This window comes from Cricetulus griseus, chromosome 6 (assembly GCF_003668045.3).
Source record: "Cricetulus griseus strain 17A/GY chromosome 6, alternate assembly CriGri-PICRH-1.0, whole genome shotgun sequence".
Classification (NCBI taxonomy): domain Eukaryota; kingdom Metazoa; phylum Chordata; class Mammalia; order Rodentia; family Cricetidae; genus Cricetulus; species Cricetulus griseus.
Genome location: NC_048599.1, coordinates 86,692,308 through 86,713,522, shown reverse-complemented (window position 1 = coordinate 86,713,522; position 21,215 = coordinate 86,692,308). Strand labels below are relative to the sequence as shown.

General features: G+C 37.8%; 2 protein-coding genes and 1 pseudogene across 2 annotated transcripts; 1 reads left to right on the top strand and 2 right to left on the bottom strand.

The window, feature by feature from the left end:
* Positions 1–271: 271 nt before the first annotated feature.
* LOC100764274 (olfactory receptor 4C12) lies at positions 272–1,195 on the bottom strand. The gene has a single exon (XM_027421053.1). The coding sequence runs from the start codon at positions 1,181–1,183 to the stop codon at positions 272–274; it is 912 nt and encodes a 303-aa protein (XP_027276854.1). The 5' UTR covers positions 1,184–1,195.
* Positions 1,196–14,779: 13,584 nt separating this feature from the next.
* On the bottom strand, positions 14,780–15,117 carry LOC100755183 (annotated as a pseudogene).
* Positions 15,118–15,390: 273 nt separating this feature from the next.
* Positions 15,391–16,361, top strand: LOC100754894 (olfactory receptor 4C5). The gene has a single exon (XM_027421052.1). The coding sequence runs from the start codon at positions 15,429–15,431 to the stop codon at positions 16,359–16,361; it is 933 nt and encodes a 310-aa protein (XP_027276853.1). The 5' UTR covers positions 15,391–15,428.
* The last annotated feature ends 4,854 nt before the right edge of the window (positions 16,362–21,215 follow it).

Genomic DNA, 21,215 nt, shown 5'->3' with positions numbered 1-21,215 from the left:
AGATTCTAGAGATGTTTCAGATTTGCAATCACTTTACAGATATTTGCTGATTCAGAAGCAATGAGTTGTGATGACAGACATATGAGACAGGAGAACATAAATATGAGTGAGAGCCCAAGCTTAAATTTCTACTGAAATAGTTAAATGTAAATAATATCCAACTCTGCATTAGAGTTGATATTCTTATCTCTAGAGCAAAATATGGTGGCCAAGAATCTATGCATTGCCACTGTATGTAAAGTTCAATGACACATTAAATTATTATCTAAACTCACTTTTTTATCCAGAGCTTCTTTATTGCATTTTTTACCTCAGCGTTCCTGAGGGTATAGATTAGAGGATTCAGCATAGGAGCCACCATAGTATAAAAGACAGCAACAGCCTTATCAAGTGGCAGGGTGGTCACTGGGCGTAGATACACAAATATGCAAGGAATAAAGAATAAAACCACTACTGTGATGTGAGACACACAGGTGGAGAGGGCTTTGCGCCTGCCCTCCAAGCTATAGGTCCTTAGAGAGCGCAAGATGATCACATAGGATCCCATCAAGAGGAGAAAGTTAAACAGGCAGATGAAACCACTGTTGGCAGCAACAAAGAGACCAAGGGTATGCGTGTCCATGCAGACAAGTTCCAACAATGGGTATAAGTCACACATAAAATGGTCGATGATGTTGGGGCCACAGAAAGGCAGCCAAACTGTAAACAGGATCTGAATAGTTGCATGGAGAAATCCTCCTGTCCAGGCCACTCCCACCAGGAGAATGCATAGCTTGTGGCTCATGATGGTCATGTAGTGCAGAGGCTTGCAGATGGCCACATAGCGGTCATAGGCCATCACTGTCAAGAGGATGATCTCAGTAGCACCAAAAATGTGCTCTGCATAGACTTGTGCCATGCATCCATTAAAGGAGATGACTTTGTTCTCTCGAAGGGAGTCCGCGATCAGCTTTGGAGCTGAAGAAGAAGTGTAAATCGTGTCTATCAAAGAAAGATGGCTCAGGAAAAAGTACATGGGGGAACTAAGAGCCCGGCTGTTGATGATGGTGATCACAATGAGCAGGTTGCCTGAAACTGTTACCATGTACAGAACCAAAAACGTCACAAACACTACTTTCTGCATTTGGGGGTTCTGGGTAAGACCTATCAAGATGAATTCAGTCACATTCCTTTTAGTCTCCATCTGTGTGGTATGGTTAAGTTTTTTCAAAATCCAAAAAAGAATGTTTTATCTTTAGGAAAAAAAATGGAGAAAATTTTAAATTAATTAAATATTCTCAAACTCTTATCTTAAGAAAACTACCATGTCACAGATTAGACTAGTCTTCCCAAAACTACATAAAAAATAGGTCAAGCATTTTCCTAGTTGAGTTTCTTTTTTAAATTTTTTTTATTTTAATTAAAAAGATTATTTTACATGTCAGTCCCAGGTCCCTCCTCCTTCCCTCCTCCCATGCCTCCAACTATCACCCTACATATCCCATACCCTTTCTGCCCCTAGGGAGGGTGTGGCCTTCCATAGGGGGGGTTCTCCAGAGTCTTTCATATCCTTTGGGATATGGCGTAGGCCCACTCCCTTGTGTCTAGGCTCAGGGAGTCTCCCTCCATGTAGGATGGACTCCCAAAGTCCATTCCTATGCTAGGGATAAGTACTAATCCACTACAAGGGGCCTTAGTTGAGTTTCTTAGTCTTTATTTTTTAATTCAAAAGAATTCTTAAAATACATAGAAAATACTGAAGGAAGATCTCCATTTCCTACAGTCAGAGGAGCAGTTGCAAACTTCACTTTTACATCAGAATGATGGAACAGAGTAGTCATTAGCCCCCAAAATTTTGGAGATTAGCAAGACATAAACACACACACACACACACACACACACACACACACACACACACACACACACGATAAGGTAATTAGTAACCATTAGATAGTCCTTAAACACTAGTTCTAGGTATGTAAATTTAATAGAAGTAAAAAGTGGCAATAATTACATAATTAGTATTTGAAAATCATGTTCAAAACTCATATGTGAATTTCAGGAATAATATTAAATTTTGAAGATCTCACATAAAATGTTATATAGACTATAATTTACTGATACTAAAACACAAGCATATTTGTCCCATTTTCTTCACATCTTTGTAGAAATGGAAGATATTTTAAGTGAAATAATATTAATATCATATATTCTCTCTCATAAGTGGATTATAAAGCTAGCATTAATCTAAGGTACAAGTAGAAATGGAAAACAGAGGGCTCAAGAACAGTCATCAAACAATTAAATACTCAAAGATAGTGCTGGAATATGCTCCACAGCACAGTTGGATAACTATAGTTCCCAATAATCTATTGTATGTTTTATGAAGATCTGAGAGGAGCTCAAAGTCTCTAAATACAGATGTGATTAAGAAGAGGGAAATATTAATGACCCTGATTTGATCAGTACATATGGTGTATATATCTTGAAGGAACACATTGTACCCCAGTAATATGTGCAATTACTACATGTTAATCAAAAACAAGGTAGAAGCTGAAGGCACTGCTCAGTAGTTAAGAGTGCACGCAGCTCCTTCAGAGGACCCCTGTTCCATTCTTAGCACCCACATCAGGTGGTTCACAATAAAATACAATTCTAGCTCCAGGTAATGCTGAATTCCTGTTATGACAGAAACCCTAACTTGCATGTCCACAAATAGACACAGACACAATTTTCCAAAAAAATAAAAGCATAGTAATGTTTCATAGCCATTCAAGCATATATTGAAAAAATTAATTACTTAAAATATTGAGGGTGTTTTTCTTCAAAATATAAGATTAAGGGTGACTTGTTATTTCTTTAGTTTTTTCATCGTTTTCCAAACTACCATAGACTGCATTACTAACTTTATAAACAGAAAATAAATTTGATTTCTGTATTTAGTACTATAATTAAAAGCATGGATATTTAAAGCTCAGTAAAATATGATACAATACATATAAGGGATTGTAAAATGGCACATTGTGGAAATCCAACTAATAGTATCTGAATGTAACTGAAAGGTAGTGGAGTGTTCTCATAAATCTGTGCTTGTCAACTTACTAAGTGAGCATAATACAGGCATAAATGAGCACTAGTGAATGACACTCAGGACAGAGGATGAAATGGCTCTGGTCACTCCACACAAAAATTATAATCATCCTTAATGTCATCTTTATTCTACAGTCAAATACAGGCTTTCATTTGAATCAACCCCATTAATCAACTATTTACTTGAGCAGTAGATACATCAACCTGAACAATCAACCAGAATTCACTTAATAAGAAAATCTGTTTCATTTGCTGGATGAAGCATGCAGATGTCACTCACACTTCACAATATTACTTAAAACTGCTTTGTCCTTCATTATCAGTTTTTATTTTTTCCTGGGCTTCAGATTTCTTTGTTTTTTAAATATCTTTATGTGTTCTGGCACACCAGAACTGTGAGGGGTAAGATGAAATGTCCCCATCATAAGTGGTCACGGTACATACTGAAGTCTGTGGGAAAGAGATGTCTTTCCAACTGACCTCACTTTGTTGAGACACAGACCTTACATCTCTAAGCCTGGGATCACAGCCTCCCTTCTAAAGAATACTAGAGAATCCTCCCAGGAACAAGAGCCCCTGGGATTAAAAAGAAGTACATTTCTAATTGTCAGGTCTTCTCTAGAGGAGTTGATCCTCAGGATAGCAAAGACTGGACTAATACGTTTTTATGAATTCTATAATATAAATGTCAAAATCATATTTCATGATCAAAACCACACATAAAACCCAAAATATGACTCATTCAATTCCATTTGCTGCAAATTTTCAAGTAATCTAAATATATTTTAATTCTTTTAAGGTATTCAGATTCCTCCTTTTCCCTCATATCAAGCAGACACAAAGAAAACCTGAACAATTCAGCCATATGTCAAAGCTGATGTCTTTGGTGCTCAGTTATTCAAGAAATAAATGAGTTTCATTCCCTTCCCTGGCTCAAAGGCCAATAGCATAACCTGTGGCATTTGCAGAGGAACAAGAAGAGACTGATCTTCCATAAAAGGAAAGATTGCAATGGAGAAGCAAGAATATGGATGTAAAACAACCTCATCTCACAGTGAGAAAACCTGGGCACTTACTACAATTCCTGTGCTCAGATATTTAGGCACAAAGCTTTTGCTGTGTTCTGCTTTTCCACATTTGTGGCAGCATACTGAGGCTTGCATTTCCTCCACAAGTTTCCTGTGGGACATCCTTACTCCGAGCACTGGCCTTGAACTTGGCCCTGTACTTACTGATTTCTTTGTAGTATTTCACCTATTCCTCACAATAATGTCAAAAGGTTTAGACACTTTTTAAGTGTGAATTTTAAAGAAAAGAAGACTGGACTATTGTTGGAAGATAAAGAAGTTACCAAAAGTACAAGTCATAAAAGGTAAAGGAGACTATATCCAAATCCAGGATGTCTGTCTCTAGCTTTTTAGCATTTATTTATTCAGTGCCTGTGTCTCTGATGTAGATCAGTTTCCTTTGAGGGCCGGCATTGCCAAAGACCTGAGCTAGTACCTTAAAGCCACCAGCAGTGGAACCTTTGCAGTCTTCTGCTAAGCTGCAAAAGAAAGACAGATGGTGATGAGTTCAGATTTCCAGTCCACAAGCCTCTAGAACTGCTCTACATTAGAAATCCCTGGATACCTTGTATTTGTCAACGTATACATGCATTAAAGTTGAGAGGCCAAGGGCCAAGGGGGTGAGTTTTAAGGAAGTAGAGCTTATCATGAACTGCCTAGGTCTGCTAAACTCTAACACTGACATTTTCTGCCTCATCATTTCACTTTTCTTAGGATGATACAATATAAATATATACAAAGAAACAATAGAGCTAAAAGATAGAAAATTAACTTCTACTTCATATTTATCAATACCTTTCTCAATTCTGGGCTTACAGTTAAAGATATTTAGTCATGTAACTGGGACCTGATTTACTATTGCAAGGGCAAATTCTCACTGCTTAGTACGATTACCAAAAACATTTGATGAAGTCAAAATTAAGTGCCCCTGAGACTGAACTTTTAATTCAGATTACTATTCTGGCTTATGAATTTGTAATGCATTCACCTTTGGACCTCAGCTTCAGGATTGAAAGAATTCAGAAAAACGGAATTCCAATGCTGTTCCTCTCCCTCCTGGTCTGACCTGTCTCAACTGTAGGTAAGGTCACATTATTTACCATAGCTCTAACTCCAAAGAACTTTATTTGATTCTTAGTTGCATTCTGATCTGCTGATATTGGTACTAGTTGATATTTTCCCTCTCTTGAATCCCTGAGAATAGACATAACATTTTTTCTAGAAAAGGTGTGACTGTGCATAAGCCAATGAACTATCCAGACCAGCATATCCTATGCCCTACGAATCAGTAAACTGTCAAAAATCCACCCAGATACTTCAATCTCTTTATACTCTTCCCATTTTCAAATCCTAGAAATGAGCTTTTGCAGTTTCATGAATTGTACACCTCTTCCTAATACATTTAATATGCCTTTGTATCCATTTCTACAGGTTAAAGGGACAACTATTTTAGCAAAAATATCCTTGAAATATCTGAAAGTGTTCAACAGGTGTTGTTTTTGTGAATTTTATGGCAAACTTTTGTGGGGTTGGAAATATGGTCAGCTAGCTTAAAAATCAGAATTCTGGGAAACTTACTGTGGCTGCTGCTGAAGCTGAGGAGAATGTCCAATGTCTTCAGACACATAGAGGAATCGTTGCATACAGCTACTTAGACCACGTTTTGCGTAATCTGTGCATCCCAAATCCACAATGACTAAACAATACTCCAGGAGGCAGAGGCTGTCAAATGGCACAAACTTCAAATGTTTTTAACAAGCACTTTCAAATCTTGATGGCTTTGTAACACCCATTAAAAGAAGAAAAAGAAATAAAATTCTCTGCTGAACTAGACACTCAGAGGTCTCCCTCCTAAAGGAAGTCTTCTAATTTTCCTTACCTACATCAAGTTACAATGCAAGACACACGTCTACTCTTTAATTTTTCCAGTGGAAGAAAAGGAACGAAACCAGGTATGGAAAGACTACTGACTGCTTTATTAAAGGACAAAACTATTACACCTTTGCCCTCCCAGGAATTAATTATTTCTGTTTTTTGAAGAGTTTGCCTTTGGAGCAGATATTTGCTAATACTTATCTCTACACAATTCACCTGATTAGTTCTTTTTCCTACAGTTGAAACTAACTTATTAACAGTCCATATCTATGGTCTGGAATATTGTGATGAAACATGTACTACATAGGCCCTTGAGGACCATGCCTGGGACATGAAGGACTCTCACTACTATATGGATAACAGCCTGGGGTTTTGCTCACTGTGTGTCCCTGGAGAAGCTTCCTTGCAGTCTGAGATCACGAACAAGATGGAGACACTGGATCCCTCAACTTAGTAGGATACATCAGTACTCTCCATGTCCATAGGAATGAGTTTTGGAAACTGATGCAGTTTTAAGCAGTGTGATATCTATGATCTAAAATCCTACTGTCAGGTTTTCCTGGGTAGAAACCAAAACTTTGTACTATTTTCTATACCTTCCAATTGACATTGTTTTAGAAGTTTAGGCATTTTGGTGGCTCCTCAATGGAAGATTCATTACTCATATAAAAATGATAAACAGGTTTCATTTATGAAGATATTCAGAATATATGTACATATATATATATATGCATGTTACAAAAATTAATGAAAAAAGAGGCTACAAATTTGAAAGAACTCAAAGAGAGGTATATGGGAAGGTTTGGAGGTATGAAAGAGAAGGGGGAAATGATGTAATTATATTAAAATCTTTTAAAAGTAATAAAATTTATTGTATATATAAAAATTAATTAAAAATTCCAAAAAATTAAAATTTTCTTCACACATAATATCAGCAGGACAATGGAGGTTTCTGTAGTTAAGTTTCCCAACATCCTGAAAACACAGAGTAGGACACTTTCTCTGCATCCTGATGGATAGTTGGTTGCTAAATCAACTATCATAAAAGTTGAAATAGCTGTTAACATTTCTCTCATGGCTATGAAGTGGATGGAAAACCAGTAAAAACATCAGTAATAGCAGCTATCAGTATTCATTACTGTAATTACTAAGCTCTGTATTCTAATTAGTAAGTTCTGTGTCCTTTTTCAATTAATAGAATGTATTCAATTGAATAATTTTTATTGAACAATTTTCATTACTGGGTTGAAACTCACTTGGACTAATGTAAAATAATTTTGTAACTACTAAATACACTGTACTAGTTTTTATTGAATTTCTATATCCATTTTTAATATTATAATAGTATTCATTTCTTTTAGCAACTTTGTAGAATTTTAGTATTAAAATACTATGCCAGAATCACAGAATATGTTGGGAAGTATTGCCCCTTTATGTATTTTTGGAAAAGTTAATAAGGAATTGGTGTTTTCCCTGTTCTTTTCAATAGCCCCTCCATTATATCCAATCTAAATTATGTCATTCTCCTATGTTGCCATATGTTTCCATTTTCTCTATGGACAAATCTATCTAGTATTTTCTGCTCATTCCTAAGGCAGGAGAATAATGGATCTCAAAATACTTGTAGTATTCAGGGTTTAACAGAAGAGTGTCTTTTTGAGGGACAGTAACCTTTTTATTAAATTCTTCAATTATTTCAGAATAATATCATAATCCTCCTTGTCTCTTTGTGATGTTCTCTTTAGCCATGTCAAAGAAAAGAAAGGCCTTGAAACTTTATTGTCTAGTCTCCCACATCTCTAAAGATTGATAGACTTACTTCTGGTTCATGAGTTCAGAACTGTAATTATAGGTTTGAAGAAATATCTATAGAAGTATTTGTCTAGTTTCCTTGAGGCTTAGCCTATTCAGTGCTCATCCAGTGCTAGAAAAGTCTCTATTATGCTCTTGTGTTACTATTTCTATTCTGTTTTAGGAGTTTGTGTGTAAGTGGTACTTCCCATCTCCTCTCTTTATTAATTAAATACAACATTTTTAACCAAGGGGTGTTCCCCTAGGATAACTAAGGATCAAAAGGCAGCATCTTTCAAGTTAGATTGCACAGAAATGTCTGATATCTTGCAGTTCTGTGCGCTTGCTGCATTTATGCACAACATTCATTTATATACATTGTATTATGAGTATATACATGCAATGATCCTATCATGCCCTGAAAATTCTCTTTTACTACAAACTTCTGCTACCTGTAGTTCATACAGTCTTCCCACACCATCTTCAGTTATGATCTCTGAACCTTGTGAGTAGTATGTATGTGTAGCTGACTGAATTAGACCTGAGCTTCCCACAACTTATTCTCTCCATGGTGGCCAGTTGTGTATCTGTGTATTAACTGCCATATGCAAAAAATAGCTTTTTATGAGAGTTGGTAAATGCACTTATTAGAGAAAAGAAAGGAACACTGGGAGATTGTAAATCTATAGATTCTTTGGGTAGGATGGCCATTTTCACAATAATAATCCTATCAATGAGAGTCTAAAAGGAGTTATTAATTGATCTAGATAATAAAATGCTAGAGTGAGATATATAGGAAAATGCTGAGAGATCAAAGAGAAGGAGCAAGTCACAGCACACCTTACCACCTAAGCATCTCCTCAGAGAAGAGAAGAGAGCAATTTCCTGTTTGTCCCTGCTTATATCCTGATTCTGCCCAGCTACGTCACTTCCTGCCTGTCTGTACAGACCTCCAGGCATCTATGGTTAGCTAGTGACAGTTTCTGGCCAGCTAGCCATTCCCTGTGATCACATTATGACTCCTCTCTGCCTACACTTCCCAGAATCCTCCTGGTCGCCTACTCCTACCTATCATCCTGCCTGGCCAATCAGTGTTTTATTCATCAAAAAATAAGAAAAATATATACATAGATGAACAATTCCCATCATATCAATCTTCTGATATCTTCTTTGTTTCTTTCTTGAGTGTCTCAGCTTTCAGTATATAAGTATTTCACTTCCTTTGCTACATTCATTTCAATATATTGGAGTTATTGTAAATGGAATTGTTTCACTGATTGATTTCTTTAATGGGATATATGTTTTTGGAGAACAGAAAGGTTGATGGTTTTCATTTGTTAATTTTGTGCCCTGCTACTTTGCTGAATAGGTTCTCAGGAATACATGTTTCTGAGGTAATCTAGGAGGTCTTATATGTATGAAGTCTGAAAATAGGGATAATCCAAGATATTCTTTCATATTTGTCTCACTTTTATCCTGCCTCATCTCTTTTTTGCTCTAGTTTAGACTTAAAATACTACATTGACCAGAAATTGAGAGAGTGGACATCTTTTACTTGTTCCTGATTTAATAGCAATGCTTTGCATTTTCCAACATTTCACTTGATTTTGGCTTGTATTTTTCCTCATTGTAATGATAGACCATTATTCCTCTGAAAATGTAAACCAAATAGAATTTTTTCACAAAAAGTCTCTTTTCAGCCATAGTGTTTTATAATTGCAACAAAAGAAATAGCAAACACACCAAATATTCACCTTGAGTCATCACTCAGTAGCATTAACAACCACTTTTTACAGTGTAGAAACTAAAGTGAAGCTGGCACCCAGATCACATAGTTTATGGTAGAGGAATGTTGCATAGCAGGTACCTCCAAGACTGAGACATTCCATCATGTAAGGAAGATCTTTAAGGCAGAAGGTAAGCAACTCAAAATACCTTCAGGAAGTCCCTGAAAGAGACTAGATTCACAAAGTCCCTCCTTCTCAGGAGTAACCATAAAGACAGATGAGAGTCACTCTCTGACAAGCCAAGATGCAAAGAAGAACCTCAGATAAACAAAGTGACAAAGAAGACTCTGAGAGCAGACCAGCTGCCTGGAAGAAGCAGACACTAGATGATCTACCTGGAAGAGATTTAGACCAACTGAGTCTCCTGGAAAGAATACTCTGCAAACTGTTGAGCTACCTGCAGGGTGTGCTGTGTGCTTCATGTTTCCAGTTTTGTGAGCTATCTTCACACTTGATTGGATGGGCTATGGTGATGCCACTGTCTTTGAGTCATTTCTGCTCCTGTAAGTAACCCTCCATCTTTATTCCTGAGTAACCTCAATAAACTCATTGATTCACATATTGGACTTTATGGTAGCTAGGCTATGTTCTGTCATATGATCCATATCTGCTGTGAGGAAACTTGTGTTGCATTTCCTAGAGTAAGGTGTCATCACACAACAAGGAGTTATCAAAGTTCTTAGTATTAAGAAACAATGTGGCTATAGTATAAAAGAGTTGTCTCTTTAGCCTGCACATGTCTATCCTCAAAACATTGATAATAAAAGCAGGTTAGTTTTTCTCTGAGTTGATGCTTTTGCATGTCACCTTGCTCTATCTTTCCCAGAACACTGTAAAACAAGTACAATTACTGTTGTTTTATAGATAGAAACTGGACCCTTAAACCCATTTCTCTCCGACTACACTGTTCTGTGCTTTAGGTGCTTAGATCTCAGACTCTAAGATCACTTTATACACATAACAATAGAGACGCTACTTGCTCATTCTAGCTGGCTCTTTCCCAAACTCCTGGTCACAGATGTCATGGTCACAAGAGAGGGAACAGGCTATATTGAGTTAGATGCCATCTTGCCTAAAGAAGCTAATTCTAGACCTCTGGGAGCTGAGAGGTCAGAGCATCCCTAACCTCTTGCATTTGTATAAAATGTACTGAAAGTTTCCTTAGTCTGCTGATGAAATTTTTGATAAGGAAAGAATCTGGGAATTCCTGATTTAAAGATCACATAAGTATAAGAAGCCACGGGGTTCGGGGTTTACAACCCATTTGAGTCCAGAGTTTAAAGAATCTTTCATCTTTGAGCTGTGCATGGGCTTGCTTGGAAAAAGGCTGGAAGTTTGAGCACCTGCTACTCCAAAAAAAAAAAAAAAATACATGTAGGACTGAACTGAGAGCTCTCAATGCCTAACTTTTCTATGTTCATGTTCTTTGCTATTTGGGGATTCTTGTATCAACTGACAAATCAGATTCAGTGTTGGTTTATATTATACGTAGTCACTCAGAAAGATGCATAGAATGGCAGCTCAGAGAAAAATGTTCTGCAATGGTTGGGCTGTTTTGTCCTATCAATTTTTTAAATATAGTACTTTGAAACTGACTTTAATTTTTTTATATTTCTAATTTGGAATGCTTTCCCTCAGATTCACAGTATTGTACAAACATTGAAAGGAAAAGAAATATACCTGTCAACTCGGTTTTATTTATCCTTTGTTAGTCACTAATGAAAATGGACGTATTTAAAGAAAAATGGATGTGCTTGTGAAGAAGCAGCTAGTGAAGAAGCAGTGAATGCTAACTCCATGGGAACTGATCTCCACAAATAAACTGACTTGCTATGGAATGACCCTGCTGACCCCAAACACACTTAGAGAGGTAGGTATAACCTGGGCTTTCCTTATGAATGGTTTTATTTTCATTTTGATATAATGTTTGCTTATCTGTTTTTATTTTATGAGTAATATAATGAGTCAAGATATATTTAAACTTGTGTTTCTTTTTTTGTACTTTATTTTTTTATCCCATTTTAATTTGAATTAGAAACAAGATTGTTTTACATGTCAATCCCAATCCCCACTCCCTCCCCCCTCTCCTCTGCCCCTCAAACAACACCCTACTTATCCCATACCCTTTCAGCTCCCCAGGGAGGGTGAAGCCTTCCATAGGGGGTCTTCAGAATCTTCCTATCCTTTGGGATAAAGCCTAGGGCCACCCCCTGGTGTCTAGGCTCAGGGAGTATCCCTCTATGTGGAATGGACTCCCAAAGTCCACATCTATGCTAGGAATAGACACTGATATACTACAAGAGGCCCTATAGATTTCCCAGGTCTCCTCACTGACACCCACATTCATTGGATCTGGATCAGTCCAAGGTTTCTTCACTGAAACCCATGTTCCTAGGGTCTGGATCTGTCCCATGCTGGTTTCCCAGCTATCAGTCTGGGAACAAGAGCTCCCCCTTGTTCAAGTCAGCTGTTTCTGTGGGTTTCACCAGCCCAGTCTGGTCCATATTGCTCATCACTCCTCCTTCTCTGCAACTGCTGGAAGTAGAAGCAGACACCCAAAGCTAAACACTAAACTTGTGTTTCTAATGCCTTAAATTCAGTCATGATATTGACCAAATCACCTAATAACTAAGAAAAGATCACTTTGGATACTACGTGTTCAAACATGATAGTAATATGAGTTCTTTTATTAAATTATTTTATTGACTATAAAGGTAATATATTTCCTTTGTACAAAACTCAGATCAGAATTTTCTATTGACACAAAATTGTCCTAATCCCTGCAATTCAGACATGCATTATTAGTATTTGGTATGCTTTCCATGAAATGTTTTTCTGTGTATTTTTAGCTTTTTATATATATGCTATTTTATAATCTGTGTTTTCTACTGGCATGTTAGATTCTTTCAAAAATATTAATTCTATTTGCAAATGATTTTAATGCCTACTTGACATTTATAGATACAACTCATTTGATTGTCCCTCCTTATGTAAACATTAAAATTATTCTTTCTTTTTCACTATCATGAAGGTGTGCACTGAAACACCTGCAAGCGTAATTATATTCTTATTTCTATTGAGTACACTTATAAGAATTACTGGACAAAGGTTATAACCAATGATATGTCCCTTGTTCTATGGAGTCAGATCTCAGAAGTTATCAACAACTGTTAATCAACACTAGATAATACAAGTCTAAGACATCACTGTCTGTTTATTGCGTTATGTATTTCACTGTTTCTTGATTGCATTTTTGTGACTTCTGAGAACTATTTTTATACTGTTTCTCTTATGTTTGTAATGGTGCAAGTGACCATTTTAATTTGTTTTTAAAAACTACTTTTAATCACAGTCATCATGCTTGTTGCAAATATTTCCAGTATTTTCCACATCTTTATGTATGTGAATTCACCATGTTGTTTACCTATGTCTTCTATTAGTGCACTTTCACTTAAAGTCCTCTTCTCTACTCATATGCTCTGCATCTGTATCTGTGTGTATGTGTGTACATGTATATATGTAATTATAGATAGATGATAGGGAGCTAGATGATGGATGGATAGATAGATGTATTTTTTTCTGTTTTTTGAAAATATTTATGTTTTTCCCCTTTTGATTTCTGAATATTTTTGGTGCTAGCACTGAAGAAAATATTCAGTTTTGAATGTTTCCTGCCTATTTACTGAAAAATCTGGAAACCACATGTGAACTTTTTATTATTTAAACATCCTTGAAAGATAATGTCCTCTTGTCACTAAACCATATTTGTTTTCTTGCTGTGTTCAACTGACTTCATTAGTTTGCTTATATTTTTAAAGAGCCAAGAGTATTATGTATCTTTATATTTTTCCATGGCTAACTGTATTTATTTCTGCATTTAACCATTTTCTGAATTGATTCAATAGTTATTTTCTCACTTATTGAGTTGCATTATCCATTTATCTTTTGATTAATATTAAGGTAAATAATTTGATGATACAAAAAATAATATGTATTTTGTTTGATATTTTTTGTTTTACTATAAACATCTCAAGTGTATGGAAAAGTTATGTATTTGGGGGATGAGGAGATGGCTCAGTGAGTAAAGCACTGTTGTACAAGCATGGAAGGACCTGACTTTGGATCCCTATCACCATGTACAATCTGGACATGGCAGCTCCTGCTTGAAATACCAGCAGTGGGAGAGTGAAGAATAGCAAGTGCCTGCCAGTTTAATGAATCAGTGAGTTATGGGATCGGTAAGGAGGACCTATCTCAAACAGTAAGGTAGAGGACAAGTAGGGAATACACCTATGTCAACCTCTGTCCTCCTGGTGTGTGTGTGTGTGTGTGTGTGTGTGTGTTCAGGTATGAAAGAGAAGAGGGCTATGTGCTCATTATATGACCAATAATATGGTCAACTTTAAGAAATTTTTTTATTTCTTAAAACAAGTTTTATTTAAATAAGGGTTTAAATACATTACATAACATTAAAACTGAAAGGGAAAAGAAAACCAAAAAAAACAGTTGGTTCCTTTACATGGCACTGGGCATCTGCTACCAGTGAGTTGAAACCTTTACAGCTCGACACATGACAGATCCATCGTTTAGTATTTGTTCCCTTGTCATAAGTTTAACTGATACTAGGTTGGCCTCACCCTTCAGTTGTTTTGACATCCCTTGACTAGGATGTATCTGGCTAAAAAGATTAACCTGGTGGCCAGCCAGATGTTTATGACCTCTGTGGAAAGGGGCTCCTTTCTGAATTCTGCCTACCTGGTCAGATACCAGGGGTTCCTGCCAGTTACTCCCTCTGCTGCTGTAGTGTTATCCATTCTCTTGTTCACCTGGTGACATTCTCCTAGGGCAGCAGACTCTGTAGAGTGAGAGCTGAGGGGCTTCTGGATAGACATAGCCTATGAACTTGGGTCGCTGGGCTTGGCTGAAATATTGTTGCTGCTTTGTTTCAGGCTAGACACTGCCAGGGCTTACTGCTTGACCAGTTTAAAGGAGGCACTTCAAGACTAGACAGCATGGCTCTATTCAATTTATTGTATGAAGGACTTAACACTAGTCCAAGTTAAAGGCGGACCCCAAATGGTTACATTATACAAGCTGTGAAGTTTTTAAACTTGTGACAAGGGACAGGATGGAAACTCTCTACTCATTGGAAGGAAATCCTCACTTAAGCTTCAGAGAGTCACAAGCAACTTAAAACCCATGAACCTTCAGCTGGTCATCCTTAGCCAATCTAATCTCTATCAGGAACTAACATATATTCTTGTGCTGGTCACCCTGTAGCTGAATTACCTCTCCATATTCTGGATGCTTAATATCACTGCAGGCAAATTTCTTCTTAAATTCCTTCTCTACTTTCTTTTTATCGTAATCATCAGTGAACGCTTAGACAGTGGTAAAGGTCTTCCTGCCATTTCTGTCTTGAATTCTTGTATGGTTATAACCCTCAGTGCTAGCAGGAAGCAGGTCATCTGACGATTACTTGCATCAGCAAAGGGGTAGAAAGAGTGGAGTTTCTGGATAGTGGACATATGATACAATTCCTTTTCCTCGGTGGAAACGGTCTGTGGAAGGCTGCTGCAGGAGAAGGCGGGCAGGGGGTATGGAGCATTAGGAAGCAAGGGGGCTTGAGGGGGAGGCAGCTGAGTCCTCGGCGGTAGCTCAGTGACTGGGCCAACTTTAAGAAATTTTAAAACTAAGTTTTTCTGCTTGGGATGCCCATCTGCGTTACAGTGGAAAATACATGAAAGAAATTGTTCACTTGGTCAATATTTTTCAGCCACAAATTCACTCATTTTGCTATTCACAGATTAATCATTTATCCAGATCAAAAACTAGATTCATGAAGCCAATGAACAATGTGACAGAATTCATCCTGCTTGGCCTGACACAGAACCCAGATGTGCAGAAACTCTTGTTTGTCATGTTTGCACTCATCTACACTCTTACCATCCTTGGCAATCTACTCATTATTGTAACAGTCATCTCTAGTCCAACACTGGGATCCCCCATGTATTTTTTTCTGTCCTTCCTATCCTTTGTAGATGGCTGCTGCTCTTCGTCCATGACCCCCAAAATGTTATTTGACTTACTTGCTGAAAAGAAATCTATCTCTTTCAATGGCTGCATGACTCAGATCTTTGCAGAACATTTCTTTGGTGGAGTTGAGATCATCCTGCTCACAGCCATGGCCTATGACCGCTATGTGGCCATCTGCAAACCCCTACACTACATGATTACAATGAACAGAAGGGTGTGTGGCTTCCTGGTTTCCATGGCTTGGACTGGGGGATTTCTCCATGCTCTGATTCAAATTCTTTTTATAGCCTGGTTGCCTTTCTGTGGCCCGAATGTCATTGACCATTTCATCTGTGACCTTTTCCCTCTCCTAAAACTCTCCTGCACTGACAACCATGTCTTTGGACTCTTCGTTGCTGCCAACAGTGGGCTAATGTGTATACTAATCTTTTCTATTCTTCTCACCTCCTATGTCCTCATCCTTTGCTCTCTGAAAACTCATAGCACTGAAGAACAGCGAAAGGCTCTCTCCACCTGTGCCTCCCATATTACAGTGGTCATCCTGTTCTTTGTACCCTGCATATTCGTTTACCTTAGGCCCACAGTCTTCTTCCCCATTGACAAAGCTGTGGCTGTGTTCTACACTGTGATAACACCCATGTTAAACCCTTTAATCTATACACTCAGGAACACAGAGGTGAAAACCGCCATGAGGAAGCTCTGGAACCAAAGAAAACCTAGAGAAAGATTCACATGACTAGAAAGGACAGAAATAAATTTTATTCCTGTTTTAATAAGTGTGACTCATGTAAAAGATACAACTATTACTGATCGGTGGTGGCTCACACCTTTAATTCCAGCACTTGAGAGGCAGAAGCAGAGGCAGAGGCAGAGGCAGAGGCAGACAGATCTCTGTGAGTTCAAGACCAGCCTAGTCTAAAAGACCCAGTTCCAGGACAGACTCCAAAGCTCCACAGAGAAACCCTGTCCTGAACCCCCCCAAAGAGAGAAAGACACACACACACACACACACACACACACACACACACACACACACACACAGAGAGAGAGAGAGAGAGAGAGAGAGAGATGCTACTATTGAAGTCAGAATATGTGAATGTAATTCATTCTCCTTCTCTTCTAGAATCTGTACAGATTTCTCGTTCATAAAAGTTGATATTTTGCTAAAGATAACTGAAAGCTCTTCTACTTAAAACCTTTTGAGCAATGAGAATCTTTGAAGCAAAGCATCCTAAATTTAGACTGCCACACTGCACAGCTCCAGGAGCAATGTTGACATTATAATCTTGCTGTTTGTAATATAAATAATTTTCTCTGATTAACACCAAGAACTAATACAAACTTCTTCCACATATAACCACAGAAAAGTCTCAATACCTAATTACCCAATCCCTCAGGTAGAAGGTGTTTCCTGGTGATTTTTGTGTTTGTAATTACAAACTCTTTTGTAATGTTTTCCTTCCAGATACCTTTATATGATCAAAGGTACTTAATACAAAGAATAGTTATGTGAATAAATAGAAATTCTAAATACTCAAATCTGCAAATGGAATTTCAGATCGATGGTATGGAGAATAAACTGAAACATAAGCACTATAATTTTAAGTAGGAATAAACATTTATTGCCTGCCTCTCTTCATCTAGTGATAGGGCCTTGTGAAATTATCCCCATCTATGTTGGCATGTCCAATAGGCCTTTTACTAGGGGGTGTCTTGGTTAGACAACCATCTTGTTAGTATCTCATGGATGTAGCTTCCCTGTCATGTCCAGAAGAATCATCAAGCAAACTGGTCCATTGGCTCTTACATTTTTATGTTCCCTCTTCTTCTGTGATTACAGGCAATTAATGGCAGCTGACAGAAGGACAGTCAGTTTTCTCGAGGAACAAGTTCCCAGTTGTTATTCAAACCAAGGGCTCAGCTCTAAAGGCATGTACATATGTGTAACATTAAACTGATCAGTAGGTCATATATATGTGTGTGTGTGCATGCATGACTGTGTACATGCACGTGTGTGAGTGTGCGTGTCCATGTGCATATGCACTTGTGTGTTTAAAATTAAGGAAGAGGTAATGAAGTTAAGTAGGGAAGGGTTTGAGGATAGCAACAGGAAGAACTAGAGGCAGAGAGGAATATAAATGATGTAAATGCAGTAGCCATTGCATGAAATTCTCAAAACAATTTTAAATATAAATATAATCAGATTTAGGTGGAAGAAAAAAAGACATATCAGAGCCAAGATAAAAATTGTCCAAATCTCAGCAATTTCATTATTACCATCATAAATATCAAATTAAGAAAAGTGACTCCTTATTCATGCCTACCACTATATTAAATATGCTGCCATCTCATTTTCCAACCCAGTTGTTTCAGGTAATAAACTTATTTGGAGAAGCTATGTCACTTGCAGGTTTAAACATTTAGCAATCATGATAAAGTTTCCCTCACTATCACTCCACCAACAGTGAGTGAGAAATTTTATGTGCTAAACTGAGAATTCAAAGTGTAATAGTTATGTAACCACAGCAAAATGAATCTTACTCCTGAGTAATATTTGCATCTACTAACTTCAGCTTTTAAAAGTTATAGATATGAAGACCAGAAGGAGATACCATTAAATTGTCACAATTGTCTGAATCCTCCAATGGTGTAGAATAGATATAAATCCTTATAAAAGTCAAATAGATCCTTTTTCTGATGCAACATAGCACATTGTATTAATACATTTCAGCAAATAAACAAAATTTCATAAATGTACACTAGGAATTAACTGTGAAATTATGATATCAAATGTGAATTAGTTTTTCAAAGATTACGAAGAAAATCATCTTACTTTTTAAAATTTTTCTTTGAGAACTTTATACATGAACACTGCATCTACATCACTCCTGTTCCTCCCTCCCTCCTCATACTTCCCTGATGGTCCCTCCCTTCAAAATTCATGATCTCTAATTATTATTTTCACATGTGTATACATATGTATATATGTGCATGTATGAACACATGCATATACAACATACTGAATCTATTTACTGTTGCTTATATGTTCATGTGTTAAGAACTGGTCACTTGGCATTGGGAAACCTGTGTGGGAGTTCATCCCTGGAGGAAACTGATGCTCCCTCTGTCAGCAGCCATTGACCACCTGCAGCTCTTTATCCAGTGGTAGGACCGTGTGGAATTTCCCCTATTTATGTTGACATACTAACTGGCAGTGTCATTGTGCATGTTTTGTTCAAACAACCACATTGCTGAGATTCTGTGATGCATTTTTTTCTGTCACATTTAGGGAACACTATTTAGCAACAGGAGTCCTGGGCCTCTGAGTCTTACAATCTTCTGCTCCCATGATTTTCCATGAGCATTTTGACTACTTGCAGATCTCTTTGATAATCTCTACAAGTTTCAAAAGATTAGGAGTGAGATCCCCACTTATCTTTGAGCATAAGGATGGTTGTTCAGAATGCAGTTAGAAATTATATTAGTTTGGAAAAATGACATTAGTAACTTCTCCTCTCTAATCGATAATGGCTCCAGCCACAAGGGGATTGTCTTGAATAATAGTACCAGGCATTGATTCTATCCTACTGAGCAGGCCCTAAATCTAATTAGACAGCTGATGGTTACTCCCAAGATAAAAGAACCACTGTTGCACCATCATAGCAATCTTCCTAATCTAGTCATTGCATTGGTTCATAGGTTTTACAGATTGGTAGGATTACCAGTTTCTCCTCTCCTTTGGCAATCTGCATGGCACCTTCCAATGCCATGAAAGCCAGTATTCAAGGAGGAGCTTCTGGGTCACTCAATTCCTCCAAGTCCTATGTATGAAATGTGTAGAATTGTCAGCAATAAGATCTTTTTTTTCCTTTTTTAAAGGTTTATTTATTTATTTATTTTTCTTTCAGATTTTTTATTTGAATTAGAAACAAGATTGTTTTACATGACAATACCAGTTCCCTTCTCCCTCCTGTCCTCCTCACCCCCCCAACTAAAACTCTACCTATGTCATATCCTTTCTGCCCCCCCTGGATGGTGAGGCCTTCCATAGGGTGTCATCAGAGTCTATCATATCCTTTGGGATAGGGCCTAGGCCCACCCCCATGTGTCTTGGCTCAGGGAGTATCCCTCTATGTGGAATGGGCTCACAAAGTCCACACCTATGCTAGGGATAAGTACTGAACTACTACAGGAGGTCCCATAGATTTCCAAGGTTTCCTCAATGAAATCCATGTTCCTGGGGTGTGGATCAGTCCCATGATGGTATCCCAGCTATCTGTTTGGGGAACAAGAGTTCCCCAATGTTCAGGTCAGTTGTTTCTGTGGGTTTCACCAGCCTGGTCTGGACCCCTTTGCTCTTCACTCAACCTTCTCTGCCTCTGGACTCCAGTTCAGTCCAGTGATTAGTTGTGGGTGTCTACTTCTACTTCCATCAGCTGCTGGATGAGGGCAATTGGGTGGCATGTAAGTCAGTCATAATCTAATTATTGGGGGGTGCATTTAAGGTAGTCTCTCCTCTGTTGCCTTAGGTAGTTAGCTTTTGTCATCTTTGTAGATCTCCAGACATTTCCCTAGTGCCTGATTTCTCTGTGAACCTAAAATGTCTCCCTCTATTGAGGTATCCCCATTCTTGTTATCTTCTATTCTTCACCTGACTCAAACTTTCTGCTCCCTCATGTCCTCTGCATCCCTCCTCTTCTTCTCTTCTCATTCTCCTAGCTCCCCCCCTCTTCCTGTGCTCTCAATTTGCTCAAGTGTTCTTGTCTCTTTCCCCTTCTCCAGGGGACCATGTATGTCTCTCTTAAGGTCCTCTTTTTTACTAGCTTCTCTGGCAGTATGGATTGTAGGCTGGTAATCCTTTACTCTATGTCTAAAATCCACATATGAGTGAGTACATATCATGTTTGTCTTTTTGTGATTGGGTTACCTGGCTCAGAATGGTTTCTTGGAGTTCCATCCATTTTCCTGCAAATTTCAAGATTCCATTGTTTTTTTCCACTGAGTAGTACCACATTTTCTCTATCCATTCTTTGATTGAGGGGCATCTAGGCTGCTTCCAGTTTCTGGCTATTACAAATAGTGCTTCCATAAACATCGTTGAACATATATCTTTCTATGAATGTGCTTCTTTTGGGTATATGCCTAAGAGTGAAATGGCTGGATCTTGTGATAGACTGATTTCCATTTTTTTGAGGAGTCACCATACTGATTTCCAAAGTGGCTGTACAAGTTGGCACTCCCACCAGCAGTGGAGAAGTGTTCCCCTTTCTCCACATCTTCTCCAGCATAAACTGTAGTTGGTGTTTTCAGCAATAAGATCTTACCTTCATATTCTGGAAAGCAACCAACGTCAATGGCAAGAGCTTGTATTGTTTTGGGAGACTTTCTATTCCTGAAACCAGTAACTTGAGATGAGATTTTCTAAGCCCTGGCATTAGAGTTTTGGTTATGACATTGCTTTTTTGGCTGGGAGTGCTGGTTGGGGGTTTATCACCCCATTCAGTGTAATGCCATGAATATCAATACACCACACACACACACACCCACACACACATACACACACACACACACACACACACACACACACACA

What these genes read in the sequence shown, in the direction of transcription:
- LOC100764274 (XM_027421053.1), bottom strand. Translation starts at nt 1,183, where the DNA reads ATGGAGACTAAAAGGAATGTGACTGAATTCATCTTGATAGGTCTTACC.
- LOC100754894 (XM_027421052.1), top strand. Translation starts at nt 15,429, where the DNA reads ATGAAGCCAATGAACAATGTGACAGAATTCATCCTGCTTGGCCTGACA.